The 21,674-nt window shown below is 41.1% G+C and overlaps 1 protein-coding gene across 7 annotated transcripts; it reads left to right on the top strand.

Annotated features, from left to right (window-relative positions):
• Nucleotides 1-669: 669 nt before the first annotated feature.
• Nucleotides 670-21,465, top strand: ppfibp2a (PPFIA binding protein 2a). 7 transcript variants are annotated; one of them, XM_034215821.1, is made up of 22 exons: nt 670-914; nt 2,555-2,641; nt 3,602-3,715; nt 5,457-5,588; nt 7,484-7,774; nt 8,101-8,193; nt 10,134-10,245; nt 11,016-11,077; nt 11,732-11,810; nt 11,972-12,099; nt 12,175-12,242; nt 12,323-12,383; nt 12,593-12,731; nt 13,588-13,729; nt 14,220-14,348; nt 14,606-14,756; nt 19,244-19,355; nt 19,630-19,718; nt 19,860-19,982; nt 20,246-20,371; nt 20,477-20,665; nt 20,757-21,465. In XM_034215821.1, exons 1-22 carry the CDS (start codon nt 867-869, stop codon nt 20,976-20,978), a joined length of 2,697 nt encoding a protein of 898 aa, XP_034071712.1. In that variant the 5' UTR covers nt 670-866; the 3' UTR covers nt 20,979-21,465. The 7 variants fall into 7 exon arrangements, with proteins under 7 accessions (XP_034071712.1, XP_034071713.1, XP_034071716.1 ...); XM_034215822.1 differs by lacking the exon at nt 7,484-7,774; XM_034215825.1 differs by lacking the exons at nt 670-914; nt 2,555-2,641; nt 3,602-3,715 and adding exons at nt 4,035-4,535; nt 5,298-5,342.
• The last annotated feature ends 209 nt before the right edge of the window (nt 21,466-21,674 follow it).

Here is a 21,674-nt window from a genome sequence, read left to right as displayed (position 1 = left end):
TGAAATCCAGAGCTCCTGTTTAAAGTAAAAGCAGTCACTCCCCCTTTCACTCCCTGATTTCCTTTGTTCCTATACCCCCTGCACTACTCCTATCCTCTTTTTTCTGCAACAGTTGTTTGTTTGTCTCCTGTTTGTAATCAACCAGCAGTATACCCTCGTCTACTCTACTCAACTTCAATATATTTTCAACTTTTCACTTGCATTCCCTTTCAGTCTCCTCCACCTCCTCCTCCTCCTCCCCTTCTGCGTGGTCTTTACTGACATCTTGCTCTGCACCACATCTGACAAGCATGTGTTGCAGAAAGTTTCCTCTCCTCTGTGCCCCTTTAGGAAGCCCCGCAAAATGATCTCGACCGAGACGTACTTCAGACGGAGCGAGACAGGGATAGAGACAGACAGAGGTACGAGAAAGGAAAGGGAGGAGAGAAAAGGTGAGAGACCATGAAATTCAGCAGAAATACTGATGCAGTTATACTGACTGTGCTTCAGAGAGAAAGCAGAAGAAAAGCCAAAGGGGAAGTTAAAAAGAACTAGAAAAAAGTGAAGAGAAGAAAGAAAGAGAGTACAGCCAACTGGCATAGTTGGAGTTATTCGCCTCAGCTTTAAAAGTCTCAGGCTGCCCAGACTCCAAACCACACAGACTGAGGTCCTCTCTGCTCTCTCAACTAAAGCTGCAGTATGGAGGCTCTGTAAAGGGACTAGAGTTGGATTCAGTGAGACCAAGAGTGCAGCACAGTCAAGAGCAATTGGTTTGTCTTATTGAGGATTTTGTATCTGTTCATCCTCCCTGATGCTTTAGAGCACCATCTCAATTATTTTAGTATCTTACATTAAGAGCCAGAACTACGGTACAATGGGCCTGCACAATGGAGTATGATATTGACTTCTACAAACATTTTGCCTGGCTTAAGAAGGTAAGACATTATCCTCTTGCATGTCTACTCTTCAAACCTGTATACTGCACGAGTGTTTGCACAAAGGATATTGGTTGTTTCTTTTCGGTCTTGCAATGTTGTTGCTTTTACGATATAATGACGGTTTCCATGGTAGCTAATTTGGGAGGAGGACATGTTTTGAAGAGGTGTGCTGCAGGATATGCAACACATGAACTGTAAGCTCCTTGTGGACTAGAAAAACAATGAATATAAGTTAAGAAACAGCTAACGATATCATGGTAGTAAATGGATCATAACATGGGTGAAATAATAGATGCACTCTCTGCCAAACTGGTCACAAGGTTAAATGTTTGAGGTGAAAGATAAATGGAGATGCATGTCAGCTGAGATCATTTCCTTCCACTTGAACCTACAGCGAGCCTCTGGACAGCACATACCATCCTGCTACGATTAAGAAGGCATTAGTATTCACTGCATCCATTATGTCACACATTTGTCTTAATGTAAAACACATAGAGGAACCGTTTTCATAGATTTACTGTTTAATCATTATTATTTACAATTTTGACCAAGAGGCTTATGATGTATCATAAGAGACAACATTGTTGTTGTTTTTCTTGACAATGTTTGGAATATTTTCAAATTGTATATAAATATAGTAAAACTATATATAGAGAAAAACACTGTATCAATTGAATCACATTTACTATGTAATGCAAAAGCCCTGTTCAACTCATTTAAGCCACATACACACTCACATCAACACGAAATGACAGTGTCAACGAAAAACAACACATGTGAGATTTATCATAGGATTATACGTTGTAAAGAAAGTCAGGATATATGTTTGAAGTTAGGAGGAGAATCGGTTTAGGGATTGATTATTTTTGAGGTTGGCTAAAAACAGTTTGAGGGGGTCTGGGGGGGTCCGAAAACCAGTCAGTATCTGGTGTGAGGGGTAGGGGTAGGGTTAGGGTAATGTTGTGAATTGAGTGGCCCATGGTGGTGGTGGGGTTATGGTATGGGCAGGCGTATGTTATGGACGACGAACACAGGCCACTCGATTCACAACATTACCCTAACCCTAACCCTAACCCTAACCCTAATCCTACCCCTCACACCAGACCAAATATCTGAAATAATACTTAAAGTAAGCATGATGTACAATCACATATATTAGTACTTAAACAGATGTAAATGTTTGAAAGCATAAGGCAAAGAGTGTATTAAATGCTTAACAGTGTTTTTGAATTATTGCATACCACTTGCTGGCTCATGATGATATAAGCTGGTCTGCATAATGTTTCCATGCTTGTGGTTGAAAGCCTGGATTTCTGAGATATTTGAGACTATTGGATTGCACTTTGCTTCTCTTTCAAACTGATCGCTTTAAAATGTTCCTCGGCTCTGCTTTCACACACAATTATTTCCCACCGATCAGATTGTGCAGGATTACTACCTCTAAACCTTTTGCAGGCTTTTCTGCACATGATCTACTGACACAACACATTAATACTGAGAGAGTTAATTATGTGTGTTCGTGCATCTGTGTGTACTGTACACAGCCTGCCACCTCGATGAAGGAAACCAAATCCAACCCACTGTCCTGTATTTAACTGGGTATTTAATGAACGTAATAGCCGACCTTTTTTCTAAAGGTAAACCTCCATTCTACTGGAAATAGTGAGTCCTACCAGGAGCGGTTATCACGTCTGGAGGGAGACAAAGAGTCCCTTATTCTGCAGGTGAGTTTTGTCAGTCTTAGTGTTCAAAGCACATAAGAAAATATCTGTTTATTTTTTATTTTAACCCTTTAAAAAATGTTAAACCGGAAGAATGCCTGGACATTTGTTGATAGAGGTGAATCATTTCCATTTGGTATCAGCCTGCTCAAATAGAAGAGGTCATGTGACCACACTGAGTGGGACCTGATTCTGAACAGTGCCCATATCACATAACAGTGTTAGAGGAACGAGTAGAGGAACTGAGGGCAAAGCTAGGTCAGAGTCTAAAGGTTGCGTAATTTCTGTATTTCAGTTGCACAGGTGAATCAGCAGTAATAAAGCTGGGTTTGGTGCTCTGGTTACAACACTAGAATGTCTTGTTTGTTTTTTTACGATTTCTTTGTCTAGATATGTAGGTGTGAGTAGTTATGACACTACTGAACAAGTGCTTATCTCAGACAGGCTGAGGCTAGCACCACCATGTGCTGTAGCGTGTAGGTGTGTGTGAGAGCAGGTGCCCTGTTTGTTTCTTCAGGCCTCACATATAACATTCCTTTAGAAAATCTGCTCCACTTGGCTGGTCGGACGGGCCTATTAGCATGTGATTAGCTATGATGTGGCCCTAATCGTTTCTTTGCAGATTTATATTTAACCTACGTTTTGCTAACATTTGCTGGCGCCACTGTAGTGTTGCAAGAACTGAGTGAGGAACAAAGGATCATTCATTTTTTCTTAGAGTAAACGTTTACACTATCTAATCAGTCACAGATGTAACATTTCAACAAAAATGTAGTGCAGAAATTAAATGAAAAAAGCTGATATGAATGTGTTCTATCAGAAGGTAAAGGCGAACATCGGATGCCTAAAGAATTTTGTCAAGCATAGGTTGCAATTATGTAAAAAAAAACAGTTTTATTGTCAAGTTGTGTGTAGAAAAATCATCCTCATCTCTGCTTTCTGTCTTCACACACAAATACACAGGTGAGTGTGCTGACAGAACAGGTGGAAGCTCAGGGGGTCAAAATCAGCGATCTACAGAACTCTCTGGTGGAGCATCAGCACAAACTCAACTCCACGGAGGAGATGCTACAGCAGGTACAGCCTCACATACCAAAACACTTCTTACATTGGACTTTCAAATGCTTGATGTATTACTGGACCAAAATCAGGAAAGTCTGACTTCCCTCAGCAGGCATCCAGGGCTTTCACATATTGTTCTTCCATTTAACAAGACTGTCGATCTATCCATCACATATGACTCTTCTGCAGATTCAATCTTCTCTCATAAGCTGTAGAATTTGAACTTGGGATGAGTTATGCTTCCTGGGAACACATTCCTTTTAAGATTCCAGAGTTTCTGTCTGCAGATTACCTTGACAACCAAAAATATTTAGGAGGCTCAGACTCATTCCACAGCAGTGTCTCAGAGTGTTTTTCTAGTTTGTGCAGGGCCAGACTGCTCTGTCTGGGCAGGTGATTACAGAACCATTAGCCACACCCACAACCTGTAACCACCATGATGTGTGGACAAGCACATACACACATACTGTACACAAACGTTGAAGCGCTTGCACACACATACAAACAGAGAGGGAAAGAGAGAGAGGAAAACAGAGGAAAGGAAAAAGCATTTAAGAGAAAGGGAGGAACAGCTGAAAAAGGTGGAGAAATGGGAGGGAATAAGGGTGGTGCTACTCCAAGAGTTAGAAGTGTGCGTGTGCAACTTTCAGTTGTTTGCTTTTGACTTGAAATGTAACAGAGGCTTTGCTGAACACTACGAAGGACTCTGAATGGAATGGATTTAAGAAACTGTAATTTACTGAAACTACAGGGTGCTAGAAACCACCCGCATCCATGAAGGATATACACTTACTTTCCCTTTGCTGCAGGCAGACACTGGAGTAAGGTGAACCAGGTATTATGCATAATGTCATTATTGTGATGCTGCTCATCTGAATTATCAATTCAAAGCAGACAGTTTATGACTAATTGTATATGTGCCAGGCTTGCGTCTTTTAACTATAATGAGTTGTGAACTTAATACTCAGTGTCTACTTCTATGTGCAGTGCTGTATGTGTGCAGAGTATCAAAGGGCAGCCAGGGCTGGTTTCTTGGAGACATGGTCATTATGAGGCTTTGGACCTGAGCCGTAAATCTCTTCCTGGTGACAAAGCTTTAATATTTCCATGTGTACACTCTAGAAGAAGCCTAGACATTTTCCAAAGCCAGAGTTTAAATGGATATATCAATATGTACTGTTTGCCTTTCTCCGATACTCATTCCTAGACTTTAAGTGATTTAGCACCTGCTTGACATCAACCAAATTAGTAATACATCTGCCCACAGAGCCTGGCTTAACTCTCAAGGCTGACAGTTGTTCGGGACAGATAGTACCAGAACTGTATAGCAGGCCCAAAGTCTCCCTTAGCACCAGGTTAGACTGGCAGCGGTTCAAAGTCGCAGGAAAATGCACCTGTCAAAGTTATTTTAATGTTCTTTCTGTGAATGTTTTGCATGCTTTTGGTATCTTTCTCTCTCACTCTCTCTCCCCCTCTGCTGTCTACTTTGACTGAGCTGTGAAATAGGCATTATAAATAGTGGTCATGGGTTGTGTATATTTAGCCACTCAAACAGCATCTGAAACCAGTGGGTTTGTCTGGGGCACTGTCATTACAGCACTGGAAGCTAGCTGTGCCTCATACTTAATGTTGCCTTTGTTCAGTAAGTATTGAGTGTTTTGTATTATTGACGGGATTATGTATTCATGTATGTTAGTATTTAACTGTACGTCTCTTTGTGTTGCCTCATGTTCTTGCTGTATGTTGTTGATGACAGGAGTTCCTGCATAGGACGTCACTGGAGAACCAGAAGCTGAGTCTTATGGGGGAGGTGTCCTACCTGAAACTAAAGCTGGCAGACATGGAGGGAAAACAGAGCCATGGGGCTGAAAGGCAGCACAAAGCAGAGGTAGGGCTGCTCAGAGAGCCAAATAGGCCTACTCTCTGTTGTATTTTACTTTTAATATGCAGTACAGCCTGTAGGTATGGGTGTGTTGTTCATCAGAACTTTTTTTTTACAAATGTTTCGATCATATAAAGGTTTCAAAGTTTGAAAAGCAGTTTTATTAGGACAAGTTTCTTACATTAGAGCTTTACATCGTTTAAATTGAGCAATTAAACCTCATATTCTTGACTATGTAAAGTAAATGTGAACGCCATGCCTCATATTCTAAATGAAAATATAGCTTGTTTCACTGAGGATTGTTTGAGAAGAGGAATTAGTTCAGCTAAAATCCTCAGAAACCTATATTTTATAGTCCTTGAACTGTTACCGAACTCTGCCAGGAGTGAAGGAGTTACTTACAGAAATCTGACAGGCGTTTTGATGGATCTTACCTTATAGTCAGCAGCCGATTTTATGGATGTTCATAAACACTTTCTTGATAGATGGAGGGTAATATTCACCCAGTCTCAGGCTCTGTTGTTTCTGGGCAAAGTCCACAGGAAAAAAACAGTCTCCAGGGGATTTACATTTTTGTCAGTTTAAACTTAATCATGTATTTGCTTAAGAGCGATGTGTTAGGTTACCAGCAGGCATTCAGTGACCATATGAATTAGAGAAAGAGGAAGCAGGGAAAGCGGCAGGACAGGATACTGTAATGTATAGTTACTTCCAAAACACTGCTGGTCAAAGAGCCTTTGTTCTCAGGTTAAAAGAGTCCCTGCATAGCAGAGCTGGCTGATGGATGGCAGACCAAATATGAACGTTTGTAGGCTTTAGCTAAGACAATTTTGTTTTTGGTTATGGGTAAAGGTTCCATTGGCCAGTCTAAAAAAAGGAACTGAAGACATGTTCCCAAAAACATTTCACACAAGCATTTCAAAATAATATTTTTTAAATATGGTTGGGCAATTATAGGGAGGGATTTTATTTGTATTTCCAAGGTAACAGCACACTGTACACTGGACGGCGGTGTTTCAGCTTTTCTTAATCCTGCTTTCACAAACCAAACTTTCCCAACAACAGCTGCTTGGACTTAAGGAGAATAGGAAACAAATCAGCTTTGAACTATTTATTGGCCTCCCACGTGCTGCCTCTACAACACAAACATGTCCACACATATGCAACATTGGGCACACACACACGCAACATGCGGAAGCCTCCTTGCTGTGGAGCCAGTAAGCTCGCAGTTAAATTTAGCCACGCAGGCACTCCATATCATCTGTCATATCCGCTGTACTGGACCCCAAGTGAGACTTCCTCTGTCCAGAGTCCAGGCATAGCTCCACTGTTGTTTACAATCTTTCTGAGGGAACATGGGTCCGTATAACCTCTAAAAGATGGCAAACCTACTCGTCCCCTCAGGGCAACTGGCCCAGTGCGTCAGTAAATAAGTACCAGCCTTGGATTTATGCTTGAAATGCTGGTTCATTAGCTTATTTATGTAATCAGACTCAAGCCCAAATGTACATACTCCAGAGATTTTGAATATCAGGTTTTGTAAATATAAGGTAGAGTAGAAAGGAAAAATAACTTATATAAAACACACACAAACATTACATTACATTACATGTTACTTGTTAGACGCTTTTATCCAAAATGACTTACATACTACTGTGGGCAATCCCCACAGGAGCAATTTGGAGTGAAGTGTCTTGCCCAGGGACACAACAACATGCTGACTGCAGTGGGGTTTGAACCTGTGACCCCCTGATCCGAACAACTACGCACAACCCACTGCGTGTGGCCCAAACAAACACACACTTGTATCTAAACATACTGTATCTATACACATCTATGGTATTTCCTCTTGCTTTCTAAAAGAAATGTCTCAATTATTTTCCCCCCACTTCATCCGTCAGACAGTAGTGAATTTCATTAGTGAGCTGCAGGAGCAGATGTGTAGGTTTCAGGAGGAGATCAATAGCAAGATTCAGGAGAAAAAGGCTTTGGAGATCCCATCTGAGAGCAGCTCTCCTGTGGCCTGCCCCGCGGAGTCCACTGGGGGCGAGGGATCAAACCCCGGGACGTCTTGTGACCGAATCTCAGAAGGGATGAACAAACTAGAAGAGGCTCCAGATGGGCCTGATGGGAACACTCACACCCTGGAAGAGGGTAGCTCAAGGCAGCTGAACCACTGTGGAGAAGAAAGTGTAGGCACAGCCTGCCTGCATGGCTTCTTATGTTGTGTTCAGCATGGGTTGTCTCACTAGAGTGTGTGTGATACTGAGGTTTAAATGCAAATGAAACAAGCACGCACTAAATATCCCCAGCAGTGCTAAATGTCACTGCGCAGCCTGCCCTAAATCGTGTGAAAAATAATCCCATCTGTCAGTTATGCATCAGAGTGTGACACCACCAATAGGTGCATTTCATTTAGTATTTAATATTGTGTGTTATGGAAAAACAATGGACAGATTTTCTAAGATCTCCTGAATATTAAAACTTGTTAAATGTTGACATATCTGTTCTGTTTTAGGGCCTACTGAAAGAGCTCAGGATTCTCAAGGACAAAGTGGAGAATCTGGAGGATCAGAAGTTACAGTTTGAGAAGAAACTCCAATCAACAAAGGTAAAAATAAATCTGAGTTTTGATTGTGTCTCGACTTTGCAATAGACCATCAAAACCATCAGTGGGCAAATTCAACTGCTAACTGTCCGCTTAACTTTCCTAAATGCTTTCCAATCCGCTGTTCCAGCCAGTTATATGCGTGTCACCAATGTTTTCTTAAAGGTCTCATGTCATGGCCATTTCTACTGATCATAATTCCATTGTAGAGGTTTACTAGAATAGATTTACGTTGTTCAATGTTCCAAAATCACATCGGTTTTCTCATACAGCATCTCTGTATAGTATGTGTATTCTGTCCTACACGCCTTGTTGGAGCCCCTTCCCCCCCGCTCCCTATGACCCCATGTGCTCTGATTGGTCAGCTCTCCCACTCTGTTCTGATGAGTCCACCACCGTTACAGCGGAACATCAGTTTATGTTTTACAATGGCGTTTGTTAGCAACCAGAAAATGACACCGGTAATGACAAACAGATGAGAATGCTGCGTGGGGTCTGGGTGCCGTGTTGGCGGGACGTTGTGGGGCTCGAGGAGCGGACAGTGTGAGGTGGATTACTGGTGTCGTTTCCTGGTTGCTGCTTGGGGTCTGAGCTCCGCGGGGCTCCACACACACTCACTCTCTGCGGAGCTCAGGCTGAGTGAGTGTGGGTGCGGAGGCGTTCTGGGGCAGCATAGACACGTCTTTTCTGTGTTAGAGTTTTACTCTCTACAGGGTGTACTTTGAGGGTTTGTGACTCTGCAGACCGTTTACATGCAGAAAAAGCTACATAACACACAAGGGGACGGGTAATAACCAGAAAAGCATATGATGGGACCTTTAAGAGGTCTGAGAACTGTTCACTTTCTATTTTAAAGTCCTGTAGAAATAGATTTAATAATGGCATAATCCCTTTTAATGCCCTATTGTACACATGTATACCTTGGCATGATCCCATGGTCTAAACTTCTTAGACTTTCTCGAGCAGTTTTGCATGCTCTCAGCCTTTGATAAATTCATTATCTTTCCCATTATATTATCATCTCTCTTACAGTCTTGCTGCTGCATTCCCCCTCTGGCACTTTATCTGACTAATATTTAGATATATTTTATTTGCTGTTTTAACTCCACACTAAAACAGTAGTTTGGTGTTAAGACTTCATTCATACAAGTTATGCCTGGTCAACCTACAGTATAGTCACAGCCTTAGACTGGCTTTAGGGTTATAGGGAAATACCGTTTTAAAATTGTATTATCTATGTTTGGTATTTTTCAAAGGAGGTCCATCTGGTTTGTTGTGCAGTGTATGTGAACACTGTATAATACCATCTGCAGCTTTTCAAATATCAAATATGAATCGGTACCTTACTATCAACTGGATGTTTACCCATATTTGAAAAGTAAGCAATTATTTCACAATTTGAACAATTTAAGGAAATCTTAATGCACTCCCAAATAACTGGCCACATATGTAGATGTGGTATGTAAAAATGCCTTCGTCTGTGAGTTTCTGTTTCTAACTCTACCCTTTGAAAAAAAAAAGTCGTATGTAATGTTTGACAAAATAAAACAACACATGTATTTTTGACCTTCCATTCCTACATAACATACAGGCTGACAGTTATATTACAAACACTGCTAAATAGAGCTGCCTATAGTTACCAGCTTTTTTTTCTTCATATAACATTTAAAAAACAAGAAAGAACATACTATACACTTTGCATGTTCCTTTCTCAGATTCAATGTCTATTGTAATAATTTTTTCTGTTCCATGTACATGTATCGGTACAATATCATTGTGGATCTTTCAAATTGTGGTTTTCAAGTGCATACATGTGCAGACATTAAGACTTTAACTCTTGTTTTTGTGACTGTGAAATAACTTAAAAAGCATGTTTAAACAGACAGCGTTTGCGATTGCAGTATATAACCCTTCTAAAATTGTTCCCTGTGTGGCCCCCACAGGCAGAGATCAGCAGCCTTCAGCAGCTTCTGCTCAGTAAGAACTCTGAGATCGAGAGCTTGCACACTCAGCTGCTGGCCAGACCCTTTCTATCCTCTGAGAGCCCGGAGAGAGGTAAGCATGGCACCCAGCCTCAAACAACCTGCCAACAACAGCCTGTCACTCTTGAACACTAACCCAGCCTGATATGTGACGCAGTTAATGACTCATATTTGCATCCGTTTATTTGCAGTAAGATCTGTGGGAAAATTAGGCTAAACACCAAATGTAAGCCTGAGCAGTTGTTGCAGTGTTGGAGCAGTACTTAATGAAAAACATTTAAAACCCATGGGCCATGTCTACTTTTGATCTTTCAATTATTTCTTTACTCCAAACATGTCTCTGTATTTGATTAGATTTAGTTTATATCTGTTCTGAAGGGCAGCTATGATTATAACAAGTCATTTCCAAAGATTATTTGATGCACTATCTCTTATCCCTATGGCTTTTTAATTGTCTATATGGTTTCCTATGACAAATATGTTGTTGTTCCTTCCAATTTTGTCAGTTAAACACATATCTGGGGTACTTGCTCAGTAAAACCAATGTCAGTCCCAAGCAATAATCTCTGTGTGCCTGTAATAGTTACAAAGGGAGTGTTGATAGACTGTGGGCCCAACTATGTGAAAGCTGACATGGCTAAAGCTATGATTGGTAGATTAAAAAAGGCTTGGGAGAATCTAAAAATACACAGTTTTTGATGGCACTCCAGTGAGAAAAAAATGTACTTCATGTTAGCATGTATATTATGTGACTATGTTTCTCTACAAAATACTAATTTATTTGACATGACATGAGCAGCTGCCTTTACAGACTAATAATCAGTGTGGGGTTTCTCTTTTTAGATCAGGAGCTGCAGAAGCTAAGGAGTGGAATGAAATCACTGGTGACTGCCAATGATGAAAAGGTAAGTTAGGAGTGATGTGGAAATCTTTCCTTTCTCTTCTGGTCAACACAGCTGCTTGTGATTATGCAGTATAAGGCAGCATGTGTTGTCTTGGTTAACTACAACGTAAAGTGTCTTACTGGCCTGTATATAGAACTGCTATCATCATGCTGTTTGAAAGGTTAAAAGGTAACTGTTTTTAGATGTTGTCATTTCTCAGAGGCACCGCCCTCCACCATTTATAGTACAGAGGGGCTTTTGTATTCACCCTCCCAGACACTCTCGGACTTTAAAGACGAGAGCCTACATGTGGCACACTACCGAAGGACACACACGTACACACACCCCAAGGCGGGCCATTTCAGGCAAAGCCACACTTAAGTAGGCCTCGATCTGCCAAGCCTAATTTTGGAGTGAGCTGCATTAGTAGAACCATGACAAAACCAGGCATGGGCACCACTTCAAAAAATACACAGCTGGTTACCACAACTAAGATTTCCAGCGAGGCCTGTGTCAATCCCCTCCCTATCCACAACTTTGATGTAAAGGCCATATGGTAAAAAGAGACGTTTGTGTGGTGTATGGGTCAGTAATAGAGTGGAGCGGGTAGTCCATATGTGTGTTTCCTAACCTTAGATAAACATCTTAATTGAGTTTCCTCTCTGTTTACTCTAGGACCGACGCATTGAAGAGCTCTCTCTGCTCCTGAATCAGTGCAGGCAATTCAGAGAGGTCCCTCACACCACACAGCAAGGTAATCAGCTTATTCACTCTGTTATCCTTCCCTAGTGGCGTTTCTATTATGTGAGCAACAACGTTGAGCAGCATGAAAGCCACCACTCTTCCCCTCCTTAACAGAAATGTACGCCACGGCTTGAGCTGATAAATAAGGGTTTCTTCTCTTTGTTACTGTAGCTCCACCTGCTGTTCAGTCATTGTCAAATGGCAGGACTCCGTCAAGCAGCAGTGAGGAAGAGGAGCATGTACTGATGAAGAATAGTACAGACTCTGCCAGTGTAAAATCTGTGGATGTAAAGTCTGAGGTACAAACCATTTCAGCTACTTGATAGACATTTGCTTGCTTAAACATGATATTGATTTTTATTTACCCTTTAAAGGTTTCCACAAGCAGTTCTTCCTCTCGACAAACATCTGTATCATCCGCCCAGAAGGACAGTGATTCCAGGTAATAAAGCAGCTGTTAGGTAATGGATGACTCCGATATCTCTTTCTTTTACTGAGATTATGTTGTCTTTATCTTCTCAGAACAGACCCGGCAACCTTATCAAGTAGCATGAATGACCTAAAAATTGGACCTTTACAAAAGGTAATCATCCTACAAATGTAGTGTGTGTCCATATTCTTCTATCTTAGATAGGCCTATACAATCAACAACGGATGCTTCCAATCATTATACTGTTCTACACTTTACTGGAAGCTAACGTTTTTCTCGTACATGATTAATGCAGGAGAGGTCAGAATGTTATATTTACAGTTATTATATTTTCCTTTTGTATCTGTGTGTGGTTTATCCAGAATGGTCTGGATGACACCAGAAGTCAGACGCTGCCTGTGAATTCCTCTCTGTCAGAGCAGAACGGGAGCGGAGACAGCAGCAGTGAAATCCAAAGTCAAAGGTCTCCAGATGGGAGCGAAGATGGAGACTCCAGCCAAAGTAAATCCAGATATATTAACTCAAGCTACACATGATGATGGATAGCGTGCAGTAATAATCTTTGATGTAGGATCAGACCTAATTTTTCTGGGGAATAGTCGCGGGGCCAGTAACTCCTGTGAGCAGATGCAGCTTTCATATTTGGAGCAAACGACTCTCCTTTGACCAGACGACCGCTGCACCTTTGATCACATTTAATTGCAGAGGCTCCTGACAGAGCAGATGGCTCATGGGAAATACTTTCTCACCAACACACTCTCTCTTGCTCTGATTGACCATATTCATTTCAGATCCTCCCTTCCTGAGATTCACCGACCATTTTTAACTTGAGCCCCACCCTGATTTTTTCTCTGCTGCGTTCTGACTGACTGAAGCCCATACCATAAATATCACACCTTGTAACATTTAGCTTGAACCCCTTCTTTTTCACAGGGCATTAACCAGTGAATTTTTTGCCAAACTCAATGACCTGTGTTCTCGCTCATGAATAGAGTACTGTAACAAGACAGACTGAAACACGTGCGCCGCTTTGCTCTGAATGTTATTTTTGGTATGCCAGCGAAGAAAAGAGCAACGGAATTTTTTTTACTGCTTTTTACTCAGTAATCATCAAGATTTGTCTTTCACGCTTCCCTACAGGAAACCATAAATTAAGACATTCTATTTTTTCCAAGTTTCCAGTGTTGAAATGTTTATTTGGCAAGATTACAGTACGTCTATCACAATTAAACTCTTTTTTTCTACTTATCAAATGCTCCTAAAATATGTTGCTTCTAAGTTGCCCTTCACAGTACTTTTGAAAATCTTGAACCATATTTGCACTTACACTGACTTTAGTTTTTGTATCGTTTTACAGGAAAGTTGGAGAAAGTTGATGACAGCAGTTCGAGCGATAATTCTCCTGTTCATTCTGCAGAGAACACACAACCTGGCCTAAGAGCTGTAGGCTCACCAGAATACATGAAGAATAACAGGAGCTTAAAGAGGCTCTGGGGAAAGTGAGTGTGAGAAATGACAGTGATAAATCAACAATACACTAACATAAATGCTGGCCAAGTACGGAAAAAAAGAAGAAAACAAAATATTACATAGACCTTAAAAAGTATACGTATAAATATGTACTTTAAGCCAAAATACATATGGTTTATAGAGAATATATTTGTGTATAAATAATATGAAATCTAAGTGGAGAGAAAATAAACATTTAGAGATTTTTCCGTAAAGAAATCTTTCTTGCATAATGAAACTGTCCTACTTATTACAGTACAGTAAAAAAGTAAAAACTTACCATATAATTACTGAAACTACACTGTTGCACAACCCTGTCAGATGTTGAATGATTGATGATAACAGTTTTATCTAAAAGTAATTAAAGACTCACCATAGGGATTTCCATCACCACCACAATATTTATACGTGTGCCAAATATGTTATCATTTAACTTTGAGAATGAAAGTGGTTTGATGATGTTAACTCTCCTTCATACAGACTTCGGAGAACCCAGTCAGGAGGCCTGCAGGCAGCCGATTCAGACGGCGGCCAGTTTAGAAGAGGGGGTCTGCGTGCCACAGCAGGACCCAGACTGACCAGGACCCCCGAGTCTTATGACCCAGCACGGTAAAAATCAGTGTGACTCTACCTATCTGTTTAGTAAGAGTTTAGGGGTTTTGTATCAGGCAAGTCAGCATTCTGTTTTACTCCTTTAAAAAAATCTGGTTTGGTTCTCATGCCTCGTCATGTGCATTCACCATTCTATAAATACCCAAATCAAACAGTATAACAAATATGATTCTTTAAATGTATTACATACATAAATCACATTAAAGTACTTGACATAAATTAATCAGTTAATTATTTTATTTATTTTATTTCAGTGATCTGAATATTCCATTCAGCCAGTGGACCAAGGAACAGGTGTGCGGTTGGCTGGAGGACTATGGACTGGGCCAGTATGTTAATCTCACCCGACAGTGGGTCGAACATGGACAGACACTGCTGTCTGCCACACCGCAGGACTTTGAGAAGGTCAGAGAATAAAACAGAACAGTTACACTAAACATTGAGAAAATTATGTTTTTACTCATATATAGTTTCTAAGTAGGTATCTGAAGAAACATATTCATGACTAAATTGAAGACTTAAAATGGCTAAACTAAACTACATTGTGCACCACCACTGATTCCCCAATCCTTAGTTTTATAGTGTCACGCCCTAGATCAAGGACGGACAAAGGAAGGAGACCACACATGATTCATCCAATTGAAGTGCATTTATTTAAAGAAACTAAATTAACTATGGAGTCAGTTAATCAGTAATGTGTGTAGTGTGTGGGTGTGTGAACATGCATCAGTATATAAAGAAAGGACAAACAACCCAAGGTCCAGTAGAGCCAAGCAACCCAAGAGGAGAGAAAGACTGACTGCTCAGGCACCCATACTTGTAGCTGAGCAGTCAACCCAAATCAGGTGTCAGCAATCTCTCCTGATTTGGGGGAGTGGCTAACCAGGGACCTGAGTCTAAGGCCAAGGGGCCGTCACACCTCCCCGCTTAAGAATGAGGTAGCACCTCAGATCCTGAAACAAAACAAGAATATTAGACACAACATTTTCTTCCAATTCATAAATCCGAGTAACACGTTTCAGAGCACACAAAAACTGCATTATAGGCCTATCAAAAGTGATACTAGGCAAAGAAGGAACGATGACAAAAGTACATGAGGTGACTCCCGAAATTTGCACAAAACCCGCAATCATTACAGCCTAACCCCAGGAAAAGCAACTACTGTTGCTTAGTGGACGAAACAGGGAATGCCTGTACGGTCAAAACTTCAAGAAGAATGGGACGAAGCTCCTGCCCCATCTTACCCAAAGAGGTTACTGTAGCTCTCTTTCACATACTTCCGTGTGTTACAAATGTTGCACTCTGACCTTCTAGCCCAATTGACATTGCCACATGTTTTGCACTTCCAATCATTTACACTGAAGAGACCCCTGCTCTTCCCAGCCAGAGTTTTCCAACCATCTGTTCCTCCAGCTTTCATCATATGTGCCCTCATGGTTTTCTTCTTGCCACATCTGTAACAACTGCTTCTTCTAGCAAAGTTAATCATTCCACACTTATCCGGACAAAACCAGTCCTCGCTTCTAACTTAAAAACTCTTTCCTGCAATGTTTATTTTGTTACTCCTGAATGGCTTTGCATGATCTGGCCAAACACGACCACCTGCCAGGTCATTTCCCAAAATGATGTCCACTCCAGTCACGGGCAACTCTGGACGAACACCAACCTCCACTTCTCTCTGGACCAAATCACAGGACAGAAACAGTTTATGCTCAGGCACAGAAATGGTTTGCAGACCAATCCCTCTAATTGGAACACAGCGCCCTATGTCTGAATCTGGAGAAAAAGGCAAGATGGCCTTCCTCACAAAAGTATTCAAAGCGCCTGAGTCCCTCAAAATCCTGACTTGAACTTTCTTGTCACTCCCAACGATATATTAGAAGCATAACCCGACTCAACCTCTGAGATATCAATTGCCTTACCCTGCATTTGCAATGGAGCCAAGACTTCTGTTTCACCAACTCTGGGATTATGAATAGTTGTAGCCAAACCAACTGACTTCACATGAAAAGTGTTGCTTTTCCCCTCTAGCAAAGGACATAATTTTTTCCAATGACCCTGTTGATGGCAATAATGACACACATTTGCATTGCTTGTGCCATTAGGATGCCGTGCAAACTTTGGGGACAAAGATCCTGCTTTCTGAGATTCATTCCTTTCATAACACTCACCAAAGATGCGCCTGTGCGTCAACACATACTCATCAGCCAGTACTGCTGCCTCCCTAGGACATGTGACTTTATGTTCATTAATATAGGTTGCAATGTTCTCAGGGACCGACTGTTTCAACTGCTCCAGAATGATTAAATCACATAACTGATCCAATGTTTTTACCCCAGAAGCAGAGTACCAGCGCTTGAAATGCAAGATCAAATCCCGTGCAAATTCCACATGTGTTTTGTTACCACTCTTTCGCCAGTCTCTAAAACGTTGGCGGTACGCTTCAGGCACCAACTCATAAGCCTTCAAAACAGACGATTTCACCGTATCATAATCTTTACAGGCGTCAGAAGATAAAGCGGAGTAGGCTTCTTGTGCTTTACCTGTAAACACACACTGCAACATTAAAGTTCTGTCCTCATCAGGCCAGCCCCTTGAATCAGCAACACGCTCAAACAGACAAAAAAAAGTGTCTATATCATTTTCATTAAACTTTGGCAACAACAGTAAATTACTTGCATCAAAGCGTGAACTTACAAGTTCCTCATTCAATGCCGATGCAGACATTTTACCTGCCCTAATCAAAGCCAATTTTTGCAGTTCCAAATCCAATTTGATTTGTTCCTTTTTGTATTTGATTTGTTCCACCTCTTTTTCAAGAATCAACAATTCTTTCTGTTGTTCAAATGTTAAGCCAGACACATAATTAGTGACAATGCTCTTACCTCCCCTGTCCATCAGTATCGCACAGTCTAGCAAATGAGCCTTTATAACACTTTTCAGGGTTTCCTTTGTTTGTTTGGAATCAACATCAACAGAGTAATAATGAGCAATCTTCACCAACTGCTCCTTTGTACATTGCTCCAACAACTCATCCGAGGGACACTGAACAAAATCTTCCACAATGTTAGCCATATCAAACCACAAAAATCTAGCAACCTAGATAACTAAATTGATGTAACATACACCAAACCTTTACACCATGCATCTAGTGGCAACAACAACAACAACTGGTGACTCCCCATGCTCAACTAACTAATTAGAGTATGTCCCTTATCTGACTAAACTCGTACCTAGTCTTCGTACAGATACTTGTGGCAGGTATTTATTCACTGAAACCCAGTGGTAGTGATGGCAGTTTGACACTGAAGCTTCGAACGGAGCTTCAACCCTGGACTTCCTATTCCATAGAAGCAGTGCTTCGAAGCTTGCTTCAAATCACGTGACATATGACGTCCGAAGCAGCAACTGCTTCAAATCACGTGACATGTGACGTCCGAAGCAGCAACTGCTTCATTTCCTGAATGAATCACTTGACTGGTTCACGGTCCATTCACGCGATTCAATGCACTGCCTCGTCTCGATTCTGACAGGTTGAAACAGTTTCAAACTTGAGTGCTTCAACACTTTATGACCGCTCTAAACAATGCACAATGTGTGGGTTGTTGTCGTAGTTTGCGTTGTTGCTGTTGAGTTGTTGTTGGTATTGCATTTGATATCATTATAGTCTTTATAGAGCAAGCCAGGAAGAAAGGTAGGTCGTTCTGGCTCGGGAAACACTTCGAAATGTGGAGAAGTTGTGAACAAAAAGACAATTATCAGTAATATAAAAACTGTTAAATATTTCAAGCAATAGATAGCCCAGTGGGTACAGCCGGCGGCCCGAATGCGGCGATGTCCTCCGCGCAGCTGGTTCAAATCCCGGAATGGACGTATTTTAATCATTGCTTTTCAACTTTAATAACTGATAAAAGGCCCTCTCCGCCCAAAAACATGTCTAGCACTCTCTAGTCTCTTCTCAATAACCCAATACACACAATTATCAATCTTTAATTGCAAATAGAACATGATATTCAGTCTTAGTGTGTGTGTGTGTGCATCAAATATTTTTCAAGGCAAAGATACGTTAAACCCACTGCAGCCTTGCACTTCGCCAGGAGAGGTCGCTGTAACTGAAGCTTCGAGAAATGAACCTATTTCCGACACAATTGTCCAAGTGGTTCGACGCTTCATTCAAAGCTTCATTTTGCCATCACTACCCAGTGGTACTGGAAAGCAACTGTATACACAGCGACCCCACAAGAAACCATGGACGTGATCCCGAGACAACTGTTCTGGCCACTTTCTCTGTCACACTAAACCCAACCCCCGACAACAGACTCTCTATTAAAACCTGCTGCTTGGCCTCACAGAGGAGAACACCAGTCACATGCCACACCAAACATTTCGCATATTTACCTCAAAGATAACTGGCCCAAACTAGATTATAATAAAGCTCTCCAAAACAACTACATCCATGTGTGATACTCCAACCTAAATTAGCACAGAAAATAAATTCATACCAACAAAATGTATGTCAACATTTGACTTTAGACGAGCCCCCATGTCACGCTCTAGCTCAAGGACGGACAAAGGAAGGAGACCACACATGATTCATCCAATTGAAGTGCATTTATTTAAAGAAACTAAATTAACTATGAAGTCAGTTAATCAGTAATGTGTGTAGTGTGTGAACATGCATCAGTATATACCGAAAGGACAACCAAACCAAGAGCCAAGCAAACCCAAGAGGAGAGAAAGACTGACTGCTCAGGCACCCATACTTGTAGCTGAGCAGTCAACTCAAATCAGGTGTCAGCAATCTCTCCTGATTTGGGGGAGTGGCTAACCAGGGACCTGAGTCTAAGGCCTAGGGGCCGTCACAATAGTGACAGTTTTTTTTTTGACCTCAGGAGATGGGTATGAAGAATCCGCTGCACAGGAAGAAGTTACATCTCGCTCTCAAGGCCTTCACCACAAAGGTCATAGAGAAATCTTCAGAGCTGGACTACATCTGGGTCACACGTAAGACTCTTTCTAATCTACATGGAATATTTGTTCTCATTTGAATCATATCCATAAATAGAGACTGGGACATATCGGGCCAACAAACCAAACAAAGACATGTAATGTGTGAGATGTAAATCTGTTTGGAAAATATGCAAATATGGCAGGCATTCAGAGAGGAACTGTATTTTGCACTGAGCAGTTACAGTGATAACACAGCTGATGGTGCTTGATTCAGCATTCATAAGGTGAGTGAGTGAAGTCAATTAATGTACATTTTTCACCCATCTAGGCTGGTTGGATGATATAGGTTTGCCTCAGTATAAAGACCACTTCCATGAAGCCCGCGTGGATGGTCGAATGATACAATACCTCACAGTGGTAAGACTGAATCCAACTGTAACATTTACCATGAATGTGGAGGCCTGCAAATACATATATTTACATTTCAGATGTATTCAAACATTTGCATAATTTTCCTTAATTTCAATGATATTCACTGTTATTTTGTTGTTCCCTCAGAACGACCTCTTGACTCTGAAGGTCACCAGCCAGCTTCATCATCTCAGTATTAAATGTGCCATCCATGTACTTCATGTCAACAAGTTCAACCCCCACTGTCTTCGACGTAGGCCAGGGGAAGAGGTAAGCCAAAATTGAATGGAGCAACAGGAAGTGCAAGTTATAAGTTACTGTGGATTTTGGAAATAGGTCTCATTACATGAGCTGCCCACAAGATGGCGACATACAGACATGAAATGACTTTAACATAAAGCATTTTTTCTATCATAATGTATAAATGCCTCTATGGTGCATTCAAAGCACTCACTTATAATGTATTTAGAACATGGATCAAACTACTATGAATGAGATAGAAGATTAATACTTTTTGTTTTTGACTTTGGCAGAAAAATCCCTCTCCCTCAGAGGTGGTGCAGTGGTCAAACCACCGTGTGATGGAGTGGCTGAGAGCAGTAGATCTAGCCGAGTATGCCCCTAATCTACGAGGCAGCGGCGTACATGGAGGGCTTATTGTAAGTAGATTTTGAGCTTTTCTGCAAGTTTTTCACATGCATTCATGACAAGACTGAATAACTACATTTGTTGTTGTCTTCTTCTGTCAATACGCTATTCCATAGATACTCGAGCCTCGCTTCAGCTCAGAGACTTTGGCACTGCTGTTGAATATTCCTCCACAGAAGACTTTGCTCCGTCGCCACCTCGCCACTGCCTTTGCTGCCCTGGTGGGGCATCAGGCCACGCAGGAGAAACGAGAGTATGGCAATGCCACAGGCCATGTACCCCTCACTACCACTGCTAAAGTAAAGGTAAGAGCAAAACAAGAATTAACATGTTTCTGTTGAAGCAGCATACAATGTCAATTATTTATTAATGGTTTTGACTTTTCTGTGTTTTCAGCCCAAGAAGCTGGGATTCACCCAATTCAGTCACCTCAGGAAAAGGAAACCTGATGAATCTGCGGACTATATCTGCCCAATAGACAGTGGGGCTCGGACAGTCAACGGGGTTTCTCGCCTGCCCTCTTCAGCACTCAGGGGCCTCAGCCCCACCTTGGACAGACAGGCTGAGAGGCAGGAGCGGCTGGGGATAAAAGCTCAGGCTAATGGCCTTAAAGAATAATTTAAAATACAGCACACTCCCCTCTCACTCACTAAGTGACTTTGTAAATCAGTGGAAATCTGATGCAGAAATGTACCTGAGATTAATCCATGTGATGACTTGCTGGATTGGCTGCAAAAAGCAGTGTTGTTAATAAATTGTGCGAATAGTTTTATGAAAGCTGCTCTCTGCATTCCTTATACCGTTGGACTCCAAAGCTTTTACTTTGATTTAAAATAATGCTTTTTCCTGTCCATTTTGTATGGTATCTTCTGCAGATTTACATGTATAACGTTTTCTTGTTATAGACTGCACAAGGTATTTGCTGACCCCAGTTACTTTAAGAATGTCTCTTGTTCATATTCTGTAAGACTGACACAATGTTTTTCTCACGCATTACTCTTGTGCACCTTTAAATGTGTTTTCTTTGTAAAGGATTCTCATATGCAACATTATTTCATACAATCATATGCTGTAGTGTAGTATAATAAACATGAGGTTGACAGTTTGTGTAGCATTTTTGGAGAAAATCAAAGCAAATGTTTTCCCATCTCTTCTAGCTGCTTATAGTCTCTGAACATCTTGATCATATTTAGTTTTGGCTTAATTATATCATACAGTACTCATGTGATTAACAGGGAATGTTTTCAAATGTACATTTATATATTGTTTAACTAAAATTAAGGTATAAACCTCAGTGTTTTATTTTTCACTTCC

Source organism: Gymnodraco acuticeps, unplaced genomic scaffold (genome assembly GCF_902827175.1).
Source record: "Gymnodraco acuticeps unplaced genomic scaffold, fGymAcu1.1, whole genome shotgun sequence".
NCBI lineage: Eukaryota > Metazoa > Chordata > Actinopteri > Perciformes > Bathydraconidae > Gymnodraco > Gymnodraco acuticeps.
The sequence above is the reverse complement of the archived record's forward strand: the minus strand, read 5'-3'. Positions and strand labels throughout refer to the sequence as shown.

Excerpts from the sequence above, each read along its gene's own strand:
- ppfibp2a (XM_034215821.1), top strand. The coding sequence starts at position 867 with ATGGAGTATGATATTGACTTCTACAAACATTTTGCCTGGCTTAAGAAG. Across the intron at positions 915-2,554 it reads ATTTTGCCTGGCTTAAGAAG|GTAAACCTCCATTCTACTGG; the intron begins GTAAGACATTAT and ends TTTTTTCTAAAG. Across the intron at positions 2,642-3,601 it reads AAGAGTCCCTTATTCTGCAG|GTGAGTGTGCTGACAGAACA; the intron begins GTGAGTTTTGTC and ends ACAAATACACAG.